Genomic DNA, 26,132 nt, shown 5'->3' on the forward strand with positions numbered 1-26,132 from the left:
AGATTAGATCTTTGTGCCAATGGATTATGACTACATCTTATGCAATCAATGGCAGGATATTAAAAACTGCTTATGTCTTAAAAAAATTGTTATATTAAATGTATTAACACTGAGTTCTGTAGTATTACTACCAAATACCTATTTCTAATTTATTTTATTTTATTTTTAAATATTTATTTATTTATACAAGCACTGGGTACAGTCAGAAGTGCGGGAGAGTGAGAGAATTCATCAGAGCCAGAGGGGGGAACAGAACAGGCAGAACAACAAAATATACCGCTGAGGGGAGCAGCAGGTATGGCAAGAGAGGTCTGTCCTGCCATGTGGGACCCTCGCCGGTGGCCGGGGATCGAACCAGCGCTGCAGATGCTGCAGGCAGCTTCACAGCCCAGCGCTCAACTGCTGTGCCACCGGGGGAGGCCCACCTATTTCTAATTTTTAATAAAGATGCTGTACAGAAATATACCATAGGTGACATAGAAATCATCATAACTTTTATCTGATGTTCCAAGTACTTTGAAAGGAAATATGTGTTTAACTTTTGGACCCTGAACTTTTAACTATCTCTCACCCCCACCCATCTTATATCAATGTTCACAGGGTCACATGATGTTGGAAAGACTTAATGCCAGATAAACACAGATGGATTTTAAATTGTTTAATTCATATATTTTATTAAATGATGTTTTGAACACTGAGATAGGTCCTCATAGTCCATTCACAGTTATTCTAATATATATATTTAAAATAATGGTCAAAGCAGCAATCACACCAGCTTACTACAGGAAGTACTATATACCAAAGTAGTACTTTGGCAAATTATAAAACACATGTACACAAGAGCACTTTGGTAGAGATTAACTTGATACACACCAAGCTACTAAACTGTACTGGAATCCAATGGCCAATAAGCCATTCTTGGAGGTGAAAGAACTCCATGATTTCAAAACCAGACCACTCAGTATGACATCAATGGACCATTTCAACCATATAGCAACTAATGGGAGCTTCCAGAGAGCCAGCCAATCTTAATCCTGATGCCCAAAGCAATAGGCAGGTCATCACTATTTGGTTTGTAAAGACAAAACTTTCATTTCTCCTGAAGCCATCCAGATAAGTTAATCTAATAGATACAATAAAATGTAACTCCACCAAAATTTTATCCATTTTCACAGATCTGGGTATGTTAACAATTGAGGTGCTAAAGGAAAATACATGTTTAACTGTTTTATGCTGAACTTGTAACTATTCCTCACTCTACCCCATCTTACTATGATTATTACCACAAAATTAAATCCTTGTTCATTTTAGAAAGGTAACTAAATGTTTTCTCTGGCCTATCTGATCATTGAAGAGTTAGCCTAGCGTAGGCCTATCCATTCCCTGCCAAGATTCTAAAAAATCAAATTCCACTTTGATAAAACACTATTTAGATCATATGCTAATTCTTCAAAATAATATTTTTCTATGTTGGAACTTGATAAGAGCTCACATTATAAAGGGAAAAAAGTTCTGGAGGGGTCGGAGCTTTCTTCCCTGGATAATTATGTGAGACTGTGAAGCACAAAGTCTGTAACAAATGAAGAGTTGATGGGAACAGGCTTGCATTTACTTTTGAATATATAAGGGACTTGGGGACTTACACTTACTAAAAGTCACGATTTGAAGAACTTCTTACCGAATCAATGTTGGCAAAGTTTGGCAATGCATTTTAGAAAGTGATTTATATACCACATATAAGTGAAGGTGACATAATTGCAATTGATTTAAATTTATTTATATTAATATACTTTATACCATACCTATACCACATGGTAATAGACACTTGGCAAATTGAGATGCAATTTAGAAACTATTTAGAACAGTCCTTTTCTTCACTACTATTTGTGTATTCCAAAATTTCCCAGTAAATAGACCTTTTTTGGATTATAATAATCTACATATCATACTTTACCTCTATGGCTGGAAGAACAAACACCAGTATATTTTATGCTTTCATCAAAATTGAGTGGTTTAGGGTTTTAAAGTTCACAGGTGAGAAAGAACAAACTCCATCCCAGACCAAGGCTTACAACACTCTCCATGCCCTACACAATTCCTCTTTGTCAAACATGGCACTGCATCTCAGTACATCAATGACAGACATCACAACTCAACATCACTTCCACCCTTTGTTTTTAAAGTAGAAGACAAAGGAATAATAATGTGAACAATTCAAAACAAAAAAGGAAATTATATCTTTAAAATGTCATTTTGTACTTCAGAGTTTCACTTGCTTGTTAAAACATTCTCCATATACTCAATGTAGTTTCCATACTAATGTTCCAAGACTAAACTCACAAACAGCAAGGAAATTTTCCAGCTTCTTTAGCCTACCTTCGGTTTCTCACTTCTCAGACAATAAATAGGAGACTATATTCTTTCTTGTAATGTTACTTTCTTTCTTTCAACAAACTTCCATGAAAAAGATTGAAATATTAATTTACTTTTTTTTCAATGGACAATTCTTGATTAATACAAGCAGGAAAACTCAAGGTGTCTTTTCCTCCACTCCCCAAAAGGCAAGAAGATGTGAATATTTATACCGGTCCCTCTTCTAATAAGCCTTTAAATAAAATGTAAAAACAAAAGTCAACCCTGAAAAGTAAGAGTTGAAGGCATATGCTACACCAACTTTATCTTTTTGGTTTCTTTTCCTTTTGTTTCTATGATAAAATTCCATGTTCTTGACAACCAATGTTTTTCTCATATCCTACATTTTTAGTATGCATTATTGCCTATAGCAACATAGCTTCACATGCCGGTTCTACTCCTGGGTTTTCCACATAAGTTACCCATCATAAAACATTTCCAAGAGTTATTTTTAATCTACTTCCTCATCTGCCAATAACCATTCATTCTCTACTTTAAGAAAACAACTCTCAGTTTGGCAAGAATCCTTAGGGATAAACATATCGACAATTTTAAGCTAACTGTTGAAGGGTCTATGCATTATTGTTCCCTTTAAATTTCTATTACTCCAAAATATACATATGTACATCATCCAACATGTAACAAATTTACATTATCTTCAGAAATAAATTGCAAATATAATTCCAAATACACATTCATAGATTCACATTTTAACAGTCAATGTACATGCAGATAAGATGAAGTAGTTTTATACTCCTAAATTACATAGCAAGCTGAAATTTGGATGTTTTAGATTTAGTCTTTCTTATGAGTCTTAGAAATGAGCAAAAAGGAGACTTAAGTCTATAGCTCTATCTGTAGCAACATCAGTACAGTGTTATTTGACTAACAAATTATCCAATCTGCTTACTCTATACAAAGTGACATAAATATACTATATACATAACACAAAACAGTGTTAGAGATAACAAATAGAAACTTTATACAAAACATCTGACAATGTTAGTATTTAACTGACTAAAAGACTCTTAGGTTGTGCATTTTTTTTAATATGAAGGAATAGTCACATCTACAGAGTCTCTTAGCTACAGAAAATGGGAATAAAAGGGGTAGAGAGGATGAGCCTGGTGACACAGTCAAAATACACAGTGCACTGTTTGTAAATATGTTCACAATTTAGTAGTGTTCTGTTACTCAAATTAACTTCTTTTCTGTTGTAACATTTACAAATAAGCAATACAGAATACAAAATCAGGTAATAGAGAACTCGTTTTCATACTTAGTCCTTGGTTTAGTTATTAAAAATAAACACTTGCAGATACACACTGTGTAGCTGTCAAAATACTGACTAATTCTGAAGAGCTTGAAGACAAAAATCTGTTCAATTTAATAAAGAGCAAAAATGACTGAAAAAAAACCATAGCTGCCTAAGAGTTTTAAAAATGAAATTTAACACTCAGCAAGTGAGTGTATCAAATTACTTTTCATTTGCTCATCTAAGAGACTCACAATAGCTGAATTATACATATATTTTTATGTACAGTTACATAAAATATGACAGATGAGAAATGGCTATGTAAATGGCTAAGTTTATACCAACTTGTATACTAATCTATTAAATCACAGGGTCACTATGGCATTGATGACTTGTTTGACATAATCAGCTTCTTGATGTGAAAAATTTGCACAGAAACTCAAAGTCCCCTCACATGATCAGGCCCATCGTCCACTGGAGGCAAAGCTTCTGCTGAATGAGAAGTTGATTTCAGAGTTCTTGTATTTTCCCCAAGCACCAAAAGGTACTACCACTGCAGTACTGTTATCTTCAGTACCATACTGTATTGCCTGTGAGGTTTTGCAGGAAGGAAGAGAAAAAATACAGGAAATCAGAGTCTCTACAAAGAGAAATCATTCTGATGTAAAGGTTGATAAATCTGATATAAAATGTTTCCCCAAAAATAACAACATAAAGTACTAATGTACTTTTTAGTTATTACAACAATCTAAAAAAGACAAACATGTCATACATTAAGGAGCAAAGAGGGAAAGAAGCTACACAGTCAAGAAATACAAATGTCCAGTAAATAATCAAATTGGTACAAAAAATTCTTATAAGAATTTTCTTATAAGAATTTGGGGAGACATTTTAGTGAAAAGTATATAAATTAGAAGAGTTTTTCTGGAGGGCAAGTTGACAAACTTATTAAAAACTTAAGAAAACTGTGTTGTTATACATAACAACTTCTAATGTAACCAAAGAAAATATTCTAAAGGGAATAAAAGAATGTTATAGTGCTCCCCTTATAAAATGGAAAAGTGAACGTAAGTTAAATTTACTGTTTAGAGGAACTGTTAAATAAATTATGGTATGCAAATAAGTGGAATACTACACATTCATTAAAAATATCATTGTCCTCATGAGTTAGAACACACAAATCTCAAGACAGGTAGTGGAAATAAGGAAATTATTCATAGAATTGGGCACATTTCCTTAATCTCATGAGCACACTTATCAGCCAAGTGAATGATTTATGTTTACCTATCAACTGTCAAGCAAATAATGTGTTCCAAGTAAGATCATATGTATTAATTTCAAATATTAGCACTTAAAAGATTAAACCAAATTTAACTCTCCAATTGAAAATACAAAAATTCCAAAACATCTGTTGAATTAATGTGTTTCTAGTAATCAGTGATGTCTAAAACTTAAAAAAGCTTTCTATCCAAACGGAATATTGAATAATTGGACATTTTACAATTTATCTGAAAAATACTATGCAGCTTCTAAATTTTACCTCTAACTGACACAACCCATCACACACCTTTTTTGTATTTGCTTTTTTTCACACACCCATATTTTTAAAACCAGAAGATGGCCATGCTACAGTGGTCCTATGCTGGATATTTACTTGGAGTAGCCTTGCTTGATGGTGAAGTGGTTAGACTTGGATACTTGACTACTGGCTTGAAGCTAAGTTCAGAAATTTAATATATTATTTTATAATTCTGACAGATTTTGAATAAGTTACCTAACATCTCAACCTCTGTGCCTCAGTTTCTTCATCTGTGAGAAAGAGACGATAATAATAGCTCCAACTCCAGAGGTTTGCTGTGTTGATTACATGAGTTAATATAAGTGAACAGGAGAGTATCTGACACATAGTAAGTGATATTAGTATTTGTTATTACTATAATTTACTATTACTATCATTTTAGTATGTGCACAAAGCCAAAAAAATAACAGTATATTTCCTTGGCCTATTAATTTTACTCATCTCCTTGGGGAAATTGTAAAAAAAATTTTTTTTAATTGGAAATATAATGGAGTCAAGTATAAAATTCACTGTAATACTGAAGCAAAAACACAAGATTTCAAAGAAATCTCAAGCCTGGGGTGGCACTTGCACCAGAACCTGCACCTGAGTTTGTCTCACGCAGCCCCCTCCCTCGCTCCCAACCCTTCTAGCAGAAGCTCTACTGTGTCACCTGTTCAGTTACTGCATGAGCTGCTTCATTGGGATCATGACATTGATTGACAAAGTCACAAATCTCTTGACTATTCACCATGAAGTTAATTCCATCTGTTGTGAGGACCAGGAAGCTGTCATCAGCATGATGTAGCTGCAACCAGAACCAAGGGTGTAGGATTAGAAACCAGACTAAGCTTTACAACAGATCATAATCCAAAGCTTTTATCTGTTTGTTGAGTGATCATCTGTATCTCAGAGGTTGTAAGCAACCAAAGTGAAAATTGAATGCAGTAAATCAAATTCAAAGTATATCACAAGGATCACATGCCATGATCAAGTGGGAGTCATGTCAAGGATACAAGGATGACTAAATATAGATGAATCAATCAATGTAATACACCACATCAACAAAAGATGAAAGTCATGAAAATATTAGATGCAGAGAAAGCATTTGATAATATTCACACCCATTTATGATAAGAACTGTAAAAAGATGGGAATAGAAGTAACCTACCTCAACATAATAAAGGTCATATATCACAAACCAACAGTCAATAAAATACTCAATGGTGAATAATTGAATACTTTCTCCACTACAGTTTTCTCTAGCACAAGACAAGGAATTCTACTTTTACCACTTCTATTTAACTTAGTATTAGAGGTTTTGGTCAGAGTTATCAGGCAAATAGAGAAAATAAAAGGAAATACAAATAGTAAAAAAAAGAAGTGAAACTATCACTATTTACAGGCAATATGATATTATATATAGGAGAGCCTAAAGATTCCAACAAAAAGTCACTGGAAACATAAATGAATACAGCAAAGTGGCAGGCTACAAAACAAACAAAACCCATAGCTTTTTTATACACAAATAATGAATAAAAACTAAGAGAAATTAAGAAAATAACTATTTATAATTGATGAAAAAGATTATATATATCTCAGAACCAACCTAAGAAGAGGTAAAAGACTTATACAAGGAGAATTACAAGATAAATAAGGACCTGGAGAGCAACATAAGGAGGTGGAAGGATACCCCATGCTTATTCATGGAGAGAATCAAAGTAATTAAATTCTTGCCTAAAATTATATACAAATTTAACGCAACCTTCATTAAAATTCCACCAATATTTTCAAAGAAACAGAAGAAAAAATATTCAAATTCAAATGGAACCACAAGAGGCCTTAAATTGCAAAAGCAACCCCAAAACAAAAGCAGAGAAATGGAGGTATCACTTTATCTAACTTCAAACTTTAATGCAAAGCAATAGTATCAAAAGCATCATGGGACTGGCACAAAAACAGGTGTATGAAACAATGGAACAGAATAAAAATTTCAGTAATAAATCCACACATATACCAACACTGAATCTATAATAAAACATCCATAATCATAAAATGGAGAAAAGGCAACCTCTTTAATAAATGGGGCTGCTGGCCTCCCTGATGGCGCAGGTGATTGAGCGCCGCACTGTGAATCTGTCCACAGCTTCTGCATCGCGGTTTCGATCCCGGCCTGCCAGGGAGAATCCCACAGGGCGAAGCAGACCCCTCCTGTCTTGCCCACTGCTCCCCCCTCAGCAGTGTATTTCAGTATATCTGCCTGTTCTGTTCCATGTTCTGTTTCTGGTGAATTCTCTCACCTTCCCATGCATCTGGCCTGTACCCCAATTCTTGTATAAATAAATAAATCTTTAAAAAATTTAAAAAATTAAAAATAAATGGGGCTGGGAAAATTGGAAAGCCACATGTAAAAGAATGAGGCTGGCTTACTTATTAACACCAGACACAAAAATAAATAAAAAATTCAGCTATAATACCTACAACAATAAAATATACAGAAGAAAGAATTGGCAATACATTTGGCAAAATTAACAATAAAGATATTTTGGGTGACTCAATCCCTATGTCAAGAGAATTAAAGACAAAAATAAACAACAGGGATTACCTCAAGTTAAAAAGCTTCTACACAGCCAAAGTAAATAAAGATGATTAAATAAATACCCTACTGAAGGGGAAAAAATATTCACATAATATATAACTGACAAGGGATTAACATCCAAGATATATTAAAAAACTCATACGATTGAACCAAAACCAAAAATTAACAAATAGGCAGCAGATATGAACAGATAATTCACATAAGAAGATATTCAGAAAGCCAGAAGACAAATAGAAAAAAATGTTCATTGTCACTTCTAATGAGAGACACGCAGATTAAAACTAAAATAAGATACCACCGCATAAACATGAGAATAGCGCATATGAAAAAAATCCTCAACAAATGCTGGAGAAGATGTCAATGAAAAGCAGCCTTATTACACTGCAGATGGAAATGTGAACTGGTGGAACCATTATGGAAAGCAATCTGGATTTACCTTAAAAATTAAAAGTAGAAATACTGTATGCCATCTGGACATATATCCACAGAATACAAAGCCATCAATAAAATAATCACTTGTTCCATAATATTCACAGTAGCATTATTTATAATGACTAGGACATGGAAGCAGACTAAATCTCCTTCAAAAGACCAAAATGATGCGGGCCTTCCTGGTGGCACAAGGGGTTAAGACCCAACCTATGGGGCTGTCCACAGCCACTGCAGCATGAGTTCGATCCCCTGGCCAGCCAGGGAGCAACCCACATGGTACAGCAGACCTCTCCTGACTCGCCCGTTGCTCCCTTCAGCAGTGTATTTCAGTGGATCTGCCTATTCTGTCCCCCACTTCATCTCTGGTGGATCCTCTCAGCCCCCACACCTCTGGCCTGTACCCCAGCTTTTGTATGAATGAATAAATAAATCTTAAAAAAAAAAGGGCATAAGAGCTAGAAAAGACACTTAAAAAAAAAAAAGGACCAAAATGTGGTACATTTATATATCATGGAATATTACATAGCCACAGTAAAGGGTGCACACAACCTTTTCAACAAAATGGAGGGAATTTGGGAAATTATGTGCAGCAAAACAAGCTGGAACAATAAAAACAAATATTGGACATTCACACAACAGTTCAACACTTTTAAAACACTTTTAAAAACTACTGGGCATCAAACATCCTGAGGGCTCTGAGTCAAGTAGGAGTGGGGAGGGAAAGAGACAAGGGGACAGATGGGGAGGAGGGGGAAGGCATTCTTGAAAAAATTTGTTAAGGAGGATCTGTTCTTCTCAAAATAGGTCTTTTTTTTTTTTCAAAATAGGTCTTAATAGGTGAAACACTCCATGATATGCACATCAAAGACATCTTTACAGACACATCACCCAAAGCAGTGATAGTGAAGGCAAAGATCAACAGCTGGGACTACATCAAATTAAAGAGCTTCTGCACAGCAAAAGAGACAATAACAAAAACAAAGAGAAACCCCACCAACTGGGAGAACATTTTTGCACCCAACACTAATGATAAAGGACTGATCACAAAAATCTGCAAAGAGCTGATGAAACTCAACAACAACAAAGAAAAAATAATCCAGTCAAAAAATGGGCAGAATAGCTAAAAAGAAACTTCTCTGAAGAGGAAATGCAAATGGCCAACAGGCATATGAAAAAACGTTCAACATCACTTATAATCAGGGAAATGCAAATCAGAACTACAATGAGATACCATCTTACACCAGTGAGAATGGCACATATTTAAAAAACTAGCAACAACAAATGTTGGTGAGGGTGTGGAGAAAAAGGAACTCTCCTGCACTGTTGGTGGGAGTGCAAACTGGTCCAACCACTGTGGAGAGCTGTGTGGAGATTTCTGGACCTACTAAACATAGAGCTTCCATATGATCCAGCAATTCCACTCCTAGGTATTTACCCAAAGGACACAGAAACATCAATTCCAAAGAGCACCTGCACCCCTATGTTTATAGCAGCACTGTTTACAATAGCTAAGCTTTGGAAACAACCCAAATGCCCAAAAATAGATGACTGGATCAAGAAGATGTGGTACATATACACCATGGAATATTACTCAGCATTCAAAAAAAGATAAACACATGCAATTTGCAGCAACATGGATGGCGCTGGAAGGGATCATGCTCAGCGAAATAAGCCAGAAAGAAAAAGAAAAATACCGGATGGTCTCACTCATAGCAGGAATCTAGAAAACTTAAATAAGTGACCAGGAAAAAGAATAACTATAAGAAAGCAAAAATCAAAATCAGCAAGCAACTATGAACCAGAGACACTCTATGGGGGTTGGGGGGTGGAGAGGGGAGGGATTGGGGTCAAAATAAGGGGGTCACAATTGTATGGGGAATTTAAAAATAAAATTTATTAAAAAAAAACAAAAAAACAAAATAGGTCTTAAAAATAAATAAATTAGGCTTTATATACAGTTATATATTAAGATATAAAAACATTTGGGAGAGGATTCCAAATACATAAGAATAGTAATGGTAATCCAAGAATAGTAATGGGGAAAAAAAGGGGGGGGGGAAATTAAGCAAAGAGAATAGCAATAGGAGACAATGATAGGAATACCTGACACAGAATTGTATACTCTGACAGGTACCCTGGATATTAAAACAATTTCAAGATTTTATATCATTTTCCTAACAAAAAACAAACAGAAAAGAAAAAGATGCTCTCAGCAAACCTGTCCCTTTCAGGGCAGCTCTTCCTGCCTGCTTGTGTCTAAGCAAGTGTCTTTTTTTTTTAATGTAATTTGAGTATTTTTTTTAAAGATTTATTTGTTTATTTATTTATACAAGCACTGGGTACAGTCAGAAGTGCACAGGAGGGTGAGAGAATTCACCAGAGCCAGAGCATAGAGCAGAATAGGCAGAATGAGAAAGCACACTGCTGAGGGGAGCAGCGGGTGGCAGGAGAGGTCTGAGCACCATGTGGGACCCTCGCGGTGACCGGGGATCGAACCAGCACTGCAGAGGCTGTGGGCAGCTTCGCAGCCCAACACTCAACTGCTGCGCCACCGGGGAGGCCCTGTAATTTGAGTAATTTTATTGTGTTTTTGAGTTTATTATTTTTTTCTCTTTGAAATTATTTTAATTTTTTAACTATATATTTTTACATCATTTTTCATTTTGGTACAGTGTATGCAAGTGTCTTTTGCCCTTCTGTCCCTTTCCCTAATGAACCTGCTCTTTTAAATATAAAAAAAGAAAAAGAAAAAGAATAGAAAATTGAAAACAAAAATAGGTTTTCATATCAACCACTGAGGACAGACCTAACATGCACTAAGTAACACCACAAATGAAAAGCCAGAGGGCAGGAATCGGCACCTCTCCTGTCACAGCTGCGAGTGCTGTCTCCATAGGGGCTTCCAGGATATGGATTCTGCCTTTATTTTATAGCTGAGCAAGTATTTTGCAGCTGATCTCTACATGCTTTAGGTTTGTTTTCTCTGTAAAAGAAGAATAGTGGGGCCTCCCTTGTGGCACAAGGGGTTAAGTCTCAGCACTCTGAAGCTATCCGCAGCCACTGCAGCACAAGTTCAAGCCATGCCCAGTGAGTAACCCACATGGCGCAGCAGACCTCTCCTGTCTCACCCGCTGTTCCCCTCAGCAGTGTATTTCAGTCAATCCACCTGTTCTGCTCCCCACTCTGTCTCTGACGAATCCTCTCACCCCCTGCACCTCTGGTCTGTACCCCAGCTCTTGTATGCATGAACAAATAAATAAAAATCTTCCAAAAAAAAATAAGAATAGTGGTACAAACTTTAAACAGAGCCTGGAACACAGTGAACCATATATATTTGCTAAGTAAGATGAATTTAAGTAGAACATCTAAAAAACATGAAATCGATTAATTAACAAATGTCTGCAGCCATTACTGAGAGCCTATACCATACTTGGTATTGGAGTAAGATCAGGCATTGAAGAAAGGGAATGCCAGTGTGTATCGGGGGAAGTGTAAGGTAAACAGGCACTAGTTAACAGCATGCAAAGGACGTCACAGAAATAGGTGGAATGATTAGTTTGGTGGATAAGGAAAGTCAAGGTCAGCTTCAAGTGGTGGTGACACTGATGATCAGGTGCAAGTGAGAAAAGGCCATTCTATTAGGAGAATTCCATAGCAGAGTAGAATGAAAACCAAGCACATCATCATACATTCAGCTAGGAAGTCCTTATTTTACATGAAATTTATCTAGTTTTCTAAAAATTACTCCCTTTTAAAAGCCATTTTGGCAAAAGTCAAGGCTTTTAGTAAATGCCTATAGCTAGTCACAATCCTGCATTCTTTCTTCACGTGAGTACCAAGTGTTTGCAAGTCCTTCGTACCTTAATCCTCTTTGTTTCAGGTTCTGCAATCACACCACTGGCTTTAAGATCCAAATCTCCAAGACTTCTTGTCATTGCAAGTCTGCCATTTACGTGAGGCTGTCCCAAACTATTCCAAGCTACAAAACCACCACATTTCTTTATTCTAGGCAAGAAAAAGTTACAAGACTATGATGTGATACCCAGAACGACCAAAGCATAGTTAAACTTAAGTATAAAATCTGTTTAAAAATGCAATGCTTCACTTCTGTGTGTTTTTTAAGCATCTTATAAAGCATTTTATAAAACACTTCTAGTGTTCTATAAGCATCATTCATCAGTGGAGGCAGTACCTTTCTTTTTCATCTTTTCTTTCCGGAGTATGGTCAATGGTCAGCTTCACGGCTTTTCCTTTCCGGCACAAAATTGCCCGGCTGTCCCCAACACTGGCAACAACCAGTTCAATACTATCTCGCAACAGGGCTACTGTTGCAGTAGTCCCAGAGGTCAGAAGAGTTGCTGCAAACATTATGAAAGAGTATAAGTCAGTGATTGTCAAATGATTGGGTATGGAATTTTTATTACACAGGCATGTTAAACTAAATGTAATTATTCTAATTAATGCTGACATGTATTATTCTAATTTAACTAGCATTATGCAAATAAAATGCAAATGAAGTTTGTAAGTAAGAGCATGCAGAGAAGGAAGTATGTAGTTCAGTAACAAGGCTCCATGCAAACAAAAAGTTGCTGACCTAATTTGGTAAAAAAAAAAAAAAGAAAAGAAAAGAAAGAAAAAAGAAGCATTGCTGTTCCCAAATGGCTCCCAATTTTAAAAATAAGGTAGAGCTGTCTTAAATTTATTATAACTACCTTAGGTGTCAGGATTAAAATTATTAAATTTTCATTAGATTGGCTAATATAACAGGATGAATTAGATCTATTATGTTTACTCAGACATGCTGACTCTTTATCATGTAAGCACTTACTATTTTCTTGTACATTTCTTACTGCTAAGCTGTGAAAGTATTATTAAATGATAGGCTAAATAAGAGTTAAGTGCTTACTTCATAGTCTTTGCTTCTACAACTGTCTTACTTTTACGAATGCTCACACACAAAAATATTCTAAAATGGTTAGAGGTCCACATTCTTTTCTGTTTATCTTTGTCCTCCCCAGACAAGAAACAAAGTTACAGCCACCCTTAGCAGAAAACTGGGCAGTAGAGATAATGAAATTCATTATAGTTTCCCACAAGCGTGGTATCATTAACACTCCCCAGCTCTAGAAAGATCCAAACAATCAGTCCGGATCCAAAGGCAGGACTGCACTGCTAAGTGCCACTCCTGTGACCATGCCCTAGGCCCAGAGCACCCCAAGAATATTAATTTTCTCTGACGGGTAACAAATATAATCAGCTACTTGGCTTGAGGGTACTACTATTTCTTTCATCCAACCCGAACTGAATTGTCTGCCCTAAGTTAAAAACTTTGAAGGTGCATTGAGCCTTGTCAAAAGAGAAAATACTGTGAAATTATGGGCTATAAAAAGTAAAGCAAATCGGAAGAAATTGAAAAGGAGAACTTATTTAAAGCAGGTATTATCTTCAGTAGCATGGTTAATTTTTTAAAGCATCTAAATAAAACATTCAAGTCGTCCTCTAAAGATGATTTGACTTGAAAGACAGATTTAGGGAAAATGAAGTGCCATTGATTTGACTGATTGAGGTTCAATTTTTTCCAAAACAGACAATTTAAAAATTACATAATACCTCATCAGTATTCCATTTTGTAAAGATGTATCTATCTACCTATTGATATAGATAATCTATATCTATATACTACTACAATCTATACATTAAAATGCCTGCTTTAATCAGAAAAGTAAAATGGAAAAACATGAATAAGCCTTATTTAATCTTTTATATCCATGCTGAATTTACTTTGAGAAAGAGCATTTATACTGACACTATCTTCCCACTTATCTCTTGATTTTGGAACTGTTGTGCCAAAGTAATAATATCTCTGTAGTGTGAAAATATAACACATATTCATCACTGTACGACATATATTTTTAGCATATCTGTAAAGTTTATATTGCAAATGTTAATTTTCGAGTGTCTCAAAACACCATAAGAGTCTTTACAACCTAACCACTATAATATTTTCAAATGATTTGAAGAGCCAGGTAAGAGAATACAAGCATTTACTCAGATGCTGCCCATCCAAGGAATTTACTATTTTTTTTCTTCTGATTAAATGATCAGCCGTGGCTTTTTTAAGGTGGCTATTAATTGGCTAAATCAAGAGTCAAAATGTCATGCATGAGAAATTTCAAAATTAGGATTCTTATTCATTGCTCTGCCACCAATCCAACTTCACAGTTCCAAAATCCCAGGATTTATGGGAAAGCTCTCAAAACTAACTATTCATTCTGTTTTGTTAAGCAACTAAGAATGTAAATCTTAATTCAGCATTTATTTTCATTTAACATTTAACATAGAAATAAAAATTCTTTTTTTTTTTTTTGCCCTAACAACAAACTATACAACTAAGACATCTTTCAATAAGTTCTTAACACTCACTGGACATTTTCTACTGCAAGTCATCTCAACTAATGGGACAAAGAGGATGTGGGAACCTTCCAGTAGTCCAGGCTAGGAACCGCTGGACTCCTTCACCTGAGACAAAATTAAGCAGATCTCTCTTTCCACTGAAGCCCAGCATATAGTGTCCACGGGCTCCAGGTCTAGAGCTGCTGACCAGGCACAGTCTCTGCCACAAATAACACGCACAGAGGCAAATAGGAAATTCACCCAAGAATTGTGCTCAAACATTACAAACCTGCAACACAGGGGAGGGCAGAGAAAGAGCTGCAAAATAAGGGGAAGGGTTTTTATTTTGATGAAAATGTCACTAGCAAATTACATAATATTTCAGGAGATGCCAAATCAACGATTCCAAAACTCAGTTACCCAAGTTGATGGTATTTTGTAGTTGAATATTTTTTCACAGAGTAATTAATACTTCTTTCTTATTTTGGTGGCTTCCCAGATGCATCTGTACCAAAAGACACATGGTTACAGAAACATCTACATACTCATTCACATATGCACTCACATACACTCAAACCATCTTGAAGAGTAAAACAGCACTTTTAGTGAGTTGAAAAAAAAAGCACTGTAAATTTGTTTGGTAACAATGTCAGAATTATTCCAATAACAAAAAGGAAAATTCATGGGTATAACACTAATTTGTATCTGACAAGCAGTATGTTGTGAGAGAAGATGGGAACTACACTATACCACCAATTATTGGGATTTAAATATATGCCAATAAGGAATAGAAAGCACCTCTTATAGCACCAGATATATAAAGTAATATATTTGTTAACAGTGCTTAATGCAGGAATTTAGTATCTAGAAGGCATTTTGGAATATAATGATTACTTAATTGTCTATAAATAAAAGCTAGGCTCTTGAGTTCTAATACATGTTAATAATTGCATATAATTCATAAAATGATGTTTCTGCAGCTCTCTCTTTCCCCCAGTGTTGCAGGTCCACATATCAAAAGAAAAATGATCAAGATTTTGAATGGCAACATAAAAAGTAAAAGCTATACTTGTCAAAACATAACACCCCCTGGTCACTTATTCAACTGGTATAGACAATATGCGTAAGCCAATATAGTTGCAATATTCATTAAATATGAGTGCTCAGGACATGAGCACCAAAATCAAAGTAATGAGCTGAAACAGTAACAGCACAATAAGAATATCTCTTCAAAGCATCCCTATTTTTTTTTTTTTTTTTAGGCTGCCAGTAGCATAAGGATACTCAGTTGCATTGGTTATTTAGTATTTAATTCTTCCCTAAAGAGATCACACAGCATGTGGAGTTCCTGGAGACTCACAATCCTGTCCTATTTCCAACTCACAATGTCAAAGCAAGTTTTCTCTTGTTGACCTTTTTTTTTCTCTTGAGAAACTTTGCTGCTTTCACACCTTAAGCAATCTAGAAACACTTTGAAGTGTTTATAAGCTATATAGGATATAATTTAAGTTTTTGACTCTCTTAGTTTAAGCGGAAATTTGTTAATAAACAGACTAATGGAAAAATCATTTGAATTTACAAGCTGGATTCATTTAAGTGATAAACTGAATTTCAAAAAAAATTCAAAAGATGATGAAATTATTCATAAATAAGGGTAAATTCAAAATGCATTACCAACAAATCAATAGAAAGAAACAGCAATTTCTTAAGGCAAGATTCTTGCCATTTCTTGATGATATTTTGATTTTATTCTCCTCAACATTAGTTTACACTGAAATAGTGAACATTTTAAATGCTAATGGGATGATTTTGTAATTATGTAGATATGATCTGAACTGGTGAAAAGATAAGAATGTTTTATTTTCACTTTCTCTAAAGCTACTCGAGTATGACTGAGAGACATTCCTCCCATCTGAACATGAAATTCTATCATTAGCGATTCATCCTTATATTTTAACCACTTTTGATATTCCCTACTTCAAATTCAAATCCACCCGGAAGTGATAATTCATTAAAATATGTACATAATGTCAATAATTGGTCAAATCTGCTCTAGGATAATCAAAGAATAAATTATAATGACTTTGAGGAGAAAAAGCAAGCAGTGGAGATCAATTCAGCACAAATAACTGAATGTCTCCCAGGTCTATGCAGTGTGCTGATCAATGGAGATTCAAACTGAGTAAGGCCTGTTCCCTGCCCACAAGCTGCCCACAGGAAGGATTCAAGAAAAAAAAAGGCTGATGCTAAATGTGAAGCTCAAAGAAACTGGAGAGGGCAAACTGCACTTACTTTCATAATTTATTAAGAAACACTGATCCATCCTACTTAGCCCTAAGCCGAAGAGAATATTATCTAATCTTATAATACTGATACTGCTTCAGTTCTTACCAAAAACTACCCCAAAAAAATTTAATAACTTTGAAATCTGAAATGTTATGAATTTTTTAACCTATAAATCTAAAAGTTAAAAACACACAACATTCCATTCTTAGTGATTTTAATAGACTTGATAAAAATAGGCCCCAAATAGCAAGAGACAATTTTTGTCATTTTTGTAAGTCTTGATAACTTATTAAGAATAAATTTTTAAATTGTCCTCAAAAATATTTAAGAGTACATATAAAGTAAAACTTAAAAACAAGGTGATAGACACTTTTTTCTTTTAGTAGCACACTAAGCATAATTTTCTTGCAACATTACACTCACAACAAATGGCCATTTAATGAAAAATAAATCTTAGATTATTTTACAAACGTTCTGGGATCATTACCTCAAAGAACATGACAGAGGAATGAAATTGAACACATCTTAATTTCATCATTAGAAAAGATTTACATTTTTATGATTGATTTTGCATAAGACATCTTTAGAGAGTATCTTTTAAGGTATACAAGTTATATAAATTCTCCCCCTGAGTTCAAAATTCTTTTTAATTAAAACTTATTTTGTAATAAATGGAAGGGGTTCTCTGTTTTACACTTAATCTTTCATTGTTTTAAGCATGTTAGTTATTATAATCCTTTACAAAAGGGCTGACTGCACCCACACAGGATGAATGATTGATTATTGACCACATTTTAATACCTTTGCATGCTCTTTTCTGAAAACCTTGCCAAATAAGCTCTGTTTACCGAACTAGGCACACCCACCTGTTTACACCATTAAGCACCAATAGTGACCTCCTTATGGATGAAAAAGAACATACCAATGTTGGAGTTAAAAAGATACAACTATAATAAAGTGTGTCTTTTATTGTCCTCTGCCCTTCATTTGTCTTACCCATTAGTCATAGAACTATTTTTAAAATTTACCTCTCACAAAAATTTACCTTTTTTCATAAGTAGGAAGACAGCTGGATGGGGAAAAGTGCAAAGGAATGAAGGAAAAGAGAACATGGGCCTAAATGATCTACAAATGAGAAAATGAATCCCTGCTGTGAGTGAGCTCTAGTGATTTTCTCAGGTATATGATGCAAGGTTTTCAAAAAAGAGCAAGAAAAAAACTCTTAAAATGGCAAATGGAGCTATCCTAAGAATCATCTTCTCTAATCCTCATCATTAATTATTAAATATGCCCAGGAGAGAGGCTAAGATGGGTGCCAGGAAAACCCCAACACTAATTCTGCAACCGACCTTTACCTCTCTTTGAGTTTCAGTTCCTTATCTGTGATGCACTCTGACCTCCTTCAAACAAAAGGATGAATATTATAGCACAGATCAATATTAGAGCATGATTCAATTCCAAATCAGTTACTAGGTCTATAAGCACATTTATATGGCCACAGCAGAAGTTTTTAAGATTAACTCAAAATTTTGAGTAAGAGATTTTAGAACCAGCTAACTACAAAATATACACTATATTTTCCTAAAATGGTTTTGATAAATATAATCAAAATCAGAAACATTTTGCTTTCAAAATTTAAGGATACACAGTACATTAATTTTAATTTGTAAATTAAGCTATTATTCGCTTCTATTTAACACATAAAAACAAAAATATTACTAGTTACTACAGGAAAATTACAAGATCAGCTTTTTTTCAGAAGTAGGGAAAAAATATCTTCCTTCTAATTATCAAATATTAACCATTGTCCTTTCCTATCTAGGACCAATTAGTAATTTCTTCTAGTCTGTACAATTACCACCCTGGCTAGATACAATTACCCTGTAGTGTATTTCAGTACTTGTTCATCAGACTCATCTAAAAAAAACAAAAACAAAAGCAATAAACCCTCTCATAGTACAGCCATCTTGTCCATAAAATGAGCAATCAAACAAACTTAAAAAAAGTTTTTAAATCTTTTTAAAATTGAAGTTCAATATCAGGACCATTTGGTGGCTTTGAGTTCTGATATTTCACTTAAAAGTGAGGTACTAACATTAGTTTGAATTCCAAAAACAGCATTTAAAGTGATTCTTTACATAAAATCATTTCGACATAAGCATCCTTGCAAATAAACTTCCATTACAATTCCCACCCCTGAAGGGCTTAAATTGTTTCCATTCTCCAACATTTCCCAAGACTCCAAGGACTGTGATTGTTTTACTTACCATCAGCAGAGAGGTTGGCATGCCTGGAAAAGGCTTTATCTATTTCTAGAAAAGCCAAGGTCAACACAGTTTCCAAGTTCTTCTCCTTAGGAAGCAAGTCCCTTCGTGGGGAAAAAAAAAAAAGAGTTCCCCGAAATCATTTTACTATTAGTTTCAAGTCTCCTCTAGGTCACTCTAGCTAGCAGTCACTTCCATACAATGGACCCCCCTAGTCTGATGTTCAAGATGCTCAAAATCCACAGATCAGGGAGTCAAACTGGAATCAGGTCCAGAGATAAGCCCTTAAGCACAACTCCAGGGACCCCATCTTTAAAGATGAATCCTCACTACCACAACGTGAGAGGTCGAGTTCCTTCATACTAAATCAAGCCACTGATTTCCTTTGTGGAATATGGGAAAACCATGCATAACTCAATGATAACCAGAATGAATAACTATACACAGGAAGAAAAGTAGTCCCATACTCTGCTCCTGTTCTCCCTCTATTTTTTTACCACTAGCAGTATTGTGATTCTCAAAACACATCAATAATTGCAATAAACACTAGATTTCTTTAAAGAGCACTAAAAACCCACACTCAATATTTTTCCCATATTTATGTCAATGATCTAAAGCTATTTTCAGCAAGTATTCAAAACTACACACACCACTTGAATGAATTACCATTTGTTAGAGCACTATATGCCATGCACTGAGGAATGAGGGCAGCCCCCCCCCTAGATTGCCAGTGTCACAGTGGGATTATTTCAAGTACCAGAAAGAAAAAAAAATGAATGAAAATTGGGGGTCTTACCTAGAATTAATTAAGGTTATTACCAGAAACAACCACTCTGTCTAAATAATCTAAGTGTCTGGGCACACGTAATTCATTATAGAGCATCTGTTCTCTATCACCCTCTCCTCATCACGCAATCATCCTCATCGTTCTCTCCTTGAACCCCCAGGTTCCTATCTCATATATAATTGCATTTTTTGCCTCATCTCTATGTGTATGTCTATGTTAGATCACGTAGTCACTTACTGACTTTCAGTCAACAAATGAACCATATGTAGGATGGTTGTCCCAATATCGCAGAGCCTGAGTGGTAGACTACGTCATCTGGATCACGTAATGATACTCTACGAGGTCTGCACAAGGACACACTTTCTCAGAATATTTCCCCTGTTAAGGGATGCATGACTAATTAAATTTGGATTTTTCTCCTATTGACCTGTTTGTTGTTAATTTGATTGTTCAAGCAGTCCAAGCAAAACCCAGGGGAATAAGAAGAAATTTCCCCACCTTCCCCCTGGAATAAAGTTTTTCATTAATCTCATAGTAGATGAGATCATGTCCTTCATATTCCCTTGAAATGACCACAATCAAGTACTGTAGACACTGGTCAATACTCTTGCCAGGGGAGCTGTTAAAACATGTGTTTCTGAAATGGTAATCATCGATAATAAATAAGTCACTACTCCTTCATGAAACGGCATGAAACCACTTAAATAACTACATTAGCAATAAACATATCAGTCAAAAGGCCAAAGTTTAAACATGAAGCACAAGGCAAGCTGCAGAGTCAGAGTGAATGTCATTGTACATACATGATGCATTTCTCCATGTGGGTATGACAGAAATCAGCAGCTGCAGGTCCACCATGTCCATCATACACTGCAAAGTACAGGACCTCATCTGTTAGCTGAGAAAAGTCAAACCGGTCTTCATTCTCTTTCCGTTTGCCAATCTGTGAGGCAGAGCCCACATTTTCCAAGCTGATTTTGGGAATTGGCTTGCCATATTTAATGCTGGGAGGCAGTAGAATTGGCTCATCGATGCGGTTGTCCCAAATCCCAAATTTATCCCAGGTAGCTGGACGCCCACTACCATCTGGGTCAAACCGAGAACATCTGGGCTCTGAAGTGGAGCTGTAGCATATAGGGATCACTCGCCTGTCGTCCTGCAGCAGGCGGGAGTTAAGCAACACTCTCCTCCTCACCTGGTTCCCACCACTTCTAACCAAAGTAATTAAGGCAGCTGTTGACATAACTCAAATCCAAAGGACTCAGTAGAGGGAAAGGTCAATGGAACAACAATGGAATGTCTTCAACAAAAGTGATGCAACTGAATAGAGAGAAAGAGAGAGAGTTATCAGCAATTTGAATATCATGAATATACATCAACAGATATTAACCAAAAAGGCCTTAAGAACAGTAAATTAAAAAAAAGAATCCAATTACCTATCCAATTCACAGTGCTTAAATTCTATAAAAATTTGACAACGTGCACAGATCATATAGAACAATGGCGTCTCAAATTAATCACTGGGGATCTTGCTAAAATGGAAATTCTGATTCAATCTGCGGTGGGGCCTGAGAGCTTGCATTTTTAACCAGCTCCCGATGATGCGAACTGCTGGTCCAGCAAGTCCACAGTTGGAGTAGCAAGAACATAGAATACAACTAACTTCATTGTTCTGAAGAAAAGGGAGGGGCAAGTATTAATGATAACAGAATCTCTCATGAAAGATAGAAAAAAGAAAAAAAACAACTAGCTAAAAAAATATGATGGTTCTGTACCCAAAGAGTGGCCAGATTTTAATACAGACACAATCTGGGATCAGAGTTTTGTTGTAAGATTTCTCAATTTACTAAACTTTACATATTCCACATGGTTAATGCTAACTGGTTCATGCAAGCACCTCACAGGCACAAGGATAAGCCAGTTGTGATGCGTTTGATCTCAGGAACTCAGTGGCAATGGACTTGAGACAAGCAATTTATTGATATGCTTGGTCAACAAATTTATGAACAATTGATTGATACATTTACATTAACAGCTCCAGCTCTTCTTTTCTACATACAGTATAACCGCATCATGCTAAACCCCTCATATGGCACAGGAAACAACTCAAAGAGGAACTGTGTTTCCAAAGCCGAATAACAACATTGAACTAAACCTCAAGATCAAGAAAAGATCCCACCAATGCTTCAAACAAGAATCAGCTATCATTGTCCACCAACTCTCCAAATGCCCATGGAAATGATTAGCAAACAAGAGTCTATAAAGAGTTTCCATGATCTCAAACCTCAAAAAAAAAAAAAAAAAAAAAGAGTAGAAACCAGCTGTCAAACATCTGAGAATTTTTTTTATTATTTGTCAATATAACAATTATAAATTGGTATGAGTTTACCTACAAACTTTAAAAGTGATTCAAGAATCCTTTATGTCAACCTCTCAACTGGAAATTAAAGCTAACTTATTTATACAAGCCATTTTAATATTATATCCAATCTTTGGAAGTCAAAGCAATCCAAAAGAATCAAAGGGCAGAATTCTGTTTGAAAAGCCCTTTGAAGACACAAAATTGTCAGAGCACAAGAACAATTATGCCACACATCATATTCTACTAGTAAAAGTTAAATCCCAAAAACTATGCTAAGTAAGAAAATAAATATAGGGCCTCCCTGGTAGCACAAGGGGTTAAGCACCGCACTATGAAGCAATCCGCAGCCTTTGCAGCACAAGTTTGATCCCCGGCTGGCCAGGGAGCAACCCACATGGCGCAGCAGACCTCTCCTGACTTGCCCACTACTCCCCTCAGCAGTGTATTTCAGTCAGTCTGCCTGTTCTGTTCCCCACTCTGTGTCTGGTGAATCCTCTCACCCCCTGTATCTCTGGCCTGTACCCCAGCTCTTGTATGAATAAATAAATAAATCTTTAAAAAAAAAAAAAAGAAAATCAAGAAAAATAACTTGATTGGAACCCAAGCTTCATAGCAAGTTATATAAGTAACCTACACTATATTTACCAGAAGGAAAAAAGTACACAATCTTTGACTGTTTTCCAAATTTGTTGTATTTCCCACTCAAAATAAAATTGTATGGCACACAAATTGACTTTAATCACATACCTTTTTTTTTACATGTAAGTGTGTACATGCACACACATACAATTCTACATTATTATCGACACATATATTCTACATATTATCAAATAAACACCTGAAAATACTTTCCTTTTTCATCAGTTTTGCATTGTGTAACCACAAATCTTTCTCCTTCCCCAATGATCAAGCTGATTAATCTAATGCTGTAAAGTCCTGACATAAAACTCTGACTAGAGATAAAATTTGGCCCCTGGCAAGAGGGTTAATTGGAAATAAGAGGAAACCACAACGCTGGCATAGCAATTCTACAAGAGAGCACTAATGAAAACCCACATCCTGGGTAGAAAGTTTCAGGTAAAAGCATCAGGAAGGAATACAACTGCATTGGTTTTTAGTAAACTTTTGAAAATCACACTTGATTTAAAAATAAAAGGCAGGGAGGGATTAAAAAAAGCCACATACACAACTAAAAGATTGTGCTGCCAATTTTATGTTTTCATATTAGCCCCATTTTATAATCCCTCAATGGTTTAAATACCTCAGAGCTATCCAACTTTATTTTTGGAAAAAGGAGGCACAGACTATCTCTGGCAGGAAGGTACACTTGCTCTTGGTTGTTGAAAGCAGGTCAGAAAGGCAGTTTATTATTGTCATTCTAAGCCCATGCCAAAATTATTCAGTAGTTGTAAGGATCAGTACCACTGAAACCTGCTTGGGCTAATGCCTCCAGCAAAAATATTTTCAGAAACGTGTCCTTATCTCCCAATTAGAAAGTGGAACGCAGGTGTCTTCCTATCAGTAACTTCCACAATGGAAACATAAGGCAATCTAAATATTTTTAAACCAAGTATTCACTGACTTTTTAATTTTTTTAAAGATATATTTATTTATTTGTTTGTTTATACAAGCACTGGGTACAGTCAGAAGCGCGGGAGCGTGACAGAATTCACCAGAACCAGAGCGGGGAACAGAACAGGCAGACTGACTAAGGAAGTACACTGCTGAGGGGAGCAGCGGGCGGCAGGAGAGGTCTGAGCACCATGTGGGACCTCACCGGTGGCCGGGGATCGAACTGGCGCTGCAGAGGCTGTGGGCAGCTTCGCAGCCCAGCGCTCAACTGCTGCGCCACCAGGGGAGGCCCTTCACTGACTTTTTTAAAAAGTAGAATGTAATTCAGGAAATTTGGACTTTATTATCTTCTTTATCAATAAACTAATGGGGGGGTAGGAGAGAAAGTATACTAGATTATCTGGGGGAAAAACAACAAAAACTCCAAAGGACTCCCCTTCGGTCTGATGTGGACATATGTTTAAGCCTGTCAATCGAGAAAAGAAAATGGGGGCAGTGGAAAGTAGTTATTATTCTAATTCCATAGATATCTTTTAAATTTTAGTTAATATGGATCCAAGTCACAGACCATATTCCAAACCTGTGCCTGTGGACTTCATTCAAGAATTTTCATTTAAGAATTTTCCTTTCCTCTATAATACACCACCAGCACCTCTCCCCTCTTCTTTCATCATCTCTAAGATTCTAATCAAAAAAGGTAGCTGTGTCGTTGGTAAACACAAAGTGACTAAGACACTTAAAAAAAATCATTAGCGAGGACTCACTTCTCAGGAATTAAAAGCTATCTGCTCTCTTCCAGCTGCGGCAGCATAGCTGGGATACCACTGCACCGTATCTGGTTTTCTAGACCATTATAATCCGTCGGTTTGGATGCTCCTTCTGAAACTGCTACACACCCTCCTTTTCTCCTCCGCATTGGCGGCGGGTGCAAAGGATTTAAGAGGCCTTGCTGCACAATTCCAATCTGAAGCTCAAAAAGGCCAATGGAGCCTTAAGAGATTCCATATTCTTGGTTATTTCCACCCGGAGTCTGTCTTTGTCACCTCCTGTGAAATGTCTAATCTACAGAAAGCGGATGCTAAAAAAAAAAAAGAGACATCACCAACCACAAGGCCTTAAGATCTCAGACTCTCCTAGCAAAGCAAAAGTCAGGTCCTCATATCCCTACCAACCAAAGCCCTGCATCCTTTTCTATTCGAATCCCCCAGAAAGCTCACCCGTGCACAGCCAGGGACCCTGGGCTCGCCTCGCAGCTGAGACAGACGAGTGGCCGGAGCGACCTAAGGCAGGAAGCTTTGCCCTCCCGCGGCCGCCGCGCGCAGCCCTGCAGTTGGCTGGGCTCCCCCGGCACCTTCCGCCGCCGGCCTCCGCCTTCCAACAGCCCTCTCGGCGCTCAGATCCCGGGTGTCGCCTCATCTCCCTTCACCCCGCCGCAGCTGGGGTGGCGCGCGGCACCCCCCCTCCACACCCCGACAGCATCCTCGCGTCCAGGGCTCGGGGTAGAGAACCACGCGGCCGACTACGGCTGGACGCGGACTGGCAGCCCCAGCCTCGCGTCCAAGGCCCCTTCCTTCGCCCTCCCGACCCCGACCCGCCTCCCTGTGCCCGGCGGCCGTCCAGTGCGCGCGGGCAAGTGCAAGGCCAGGCGCCGAGGTTTGGCAGCAAATGCGCGGAGACAGCTCCGCAGCCGAGGTGGGCCCCGCCCGGCCTTGCCACTGACTAGGAAAGGGAAGAAAGCCGAGCACAGGGAACCCAGATACTGACGGTGGGGCTCCGAGGAGGCTGGAAAAATCAAGCATTCCCTTTCTCTCCCTGGGGTACCCTCCTGCGCTTATTCTCCCTGGCCGGCCCCGGGGGCGGTGGGATGCGACGCTGCCTATAAATAACATTCTTAACAGTTTACAGAAAAATAAATGAAGTGCATCTTCTAGGCGCTTACCTCCTGGTGGTTATGTCCCTGGAAAAGTTTTAAATTAGCCAACGGAGGGCTGGGGAAGGGCCTTCTATGTCGGTGAATAAGGTTGTCTTCACTGATGTTTCCGATCTCTGGAGCAGGCAGAACGGCCGCTGGCTCGTCTGCTGAAAATATTCGAGAATTTTGGCCAGCAGTGAGCCAGATGGAGAAAAGAAAGTCTGTTCCCGGGGACTGACGGCAGTTCCGACCAATGCGCGCTTGGCAAGGCGGTGCGGCTCGCGGCCTCTCAGCCAATCG

At 37.0% G+C, this 26,132-nt stretch overlaps 1 protein-coding gene across 3 annotated transcripts; it reads right to left on the reverse strand.

Moving 5' to 3' along the window:
* Positions 1-606: 606 nt before the first annotated feature.
* On the reverse strand, positions 607-26,058 carry PPM1K (protein phosphatase, Mg2+/Mn2+ dependent 1K). Of its 3 annotated transcripts, XM_054688222.1 has the most exons (11): positions 25,860-26,058; positions 24,685-24,998; positions 20,790-21,306; positions 19,203-19,303; positions 18,816-18,852; positions 18,291-18,335; positions 14,939-14,967; positions 12,449-12,614; positions 12,117-12,261; positions 5,899-6,033; positions 607-4,257 (listed from the first exon to the last, which is right to left on the reverse strand). In XM_054688222.1, the coding sequence occupies exons 3-11, from the start codon at positions 21,227-21,229 to the stop codon at positions 4,126-4,128; spliced, it is 1,230 nt and encodes a 409-aa protein (XP_054544197.1). In that variant the 5' UTR covers positions 21,230-21,306; positions 24,685-24,998; positions 25,860-26,058; the 3' UTR covers positions 607-4,125. The 3 variants fall into 3 exon arrangements, with proteins under 3 accessions (XP_054544197.1, XP_054544196.1, XP_037385294.1); XM_054688221.1 differs by lacking the exon at positions 24,685-24,998; XM_037529397.2 differs by lacking the exons at positions 14,939-14,967; positions 18,291-18,335; positions 18,816-18,852; positions 24,685-24,998 and having other exon boundaries at positions 610-4,257.
* Between the last annotated feature and the right edge of the window lie 74 nt (positions 26,059-26,132).

The sequence above is a fragment of the Talpa occidentalis genome, unplaced genomic scaffold (genome assembly GCF_014898055.3).
Source record: "Talpa occidentalis isolate TD23 unplaced genomic scaffold, MPIMG_talOcc4v2.1 talOcc4.6, whole genome shotgun sequence".
Lineage (NCBI taxonomy): Eukaryota > Metazoa > Chordata > Mammalia > Eulipotyphla > Talpidae > Talpa > Talpa occidentalis.

Bases quoted from the DNA above. Each gene is read 5' to 3' on its own strand.
- PPM1K (XM_054688221.1), bottom strand. From the start codon at position 21,229: ATGTCAACAGCTGCCTTAATTACTTTGGTTAGAAGTGGTGGGAACCAG. The intron at 14,968-18,290 runs GTAAAGGTCGGT...CTTATTTTGCAG, and splicing joins GAACTGAAACTCAAAGAGAG to CTCTTTCTCTGCCCTCCCCT. The intron at 4,258-5,898 runs GTGACACAGTAG...AAAACCTCACAG, and splicing joins CTCATGCAGTAACTGAACAG to GCAATACAGTATGGTACTGA.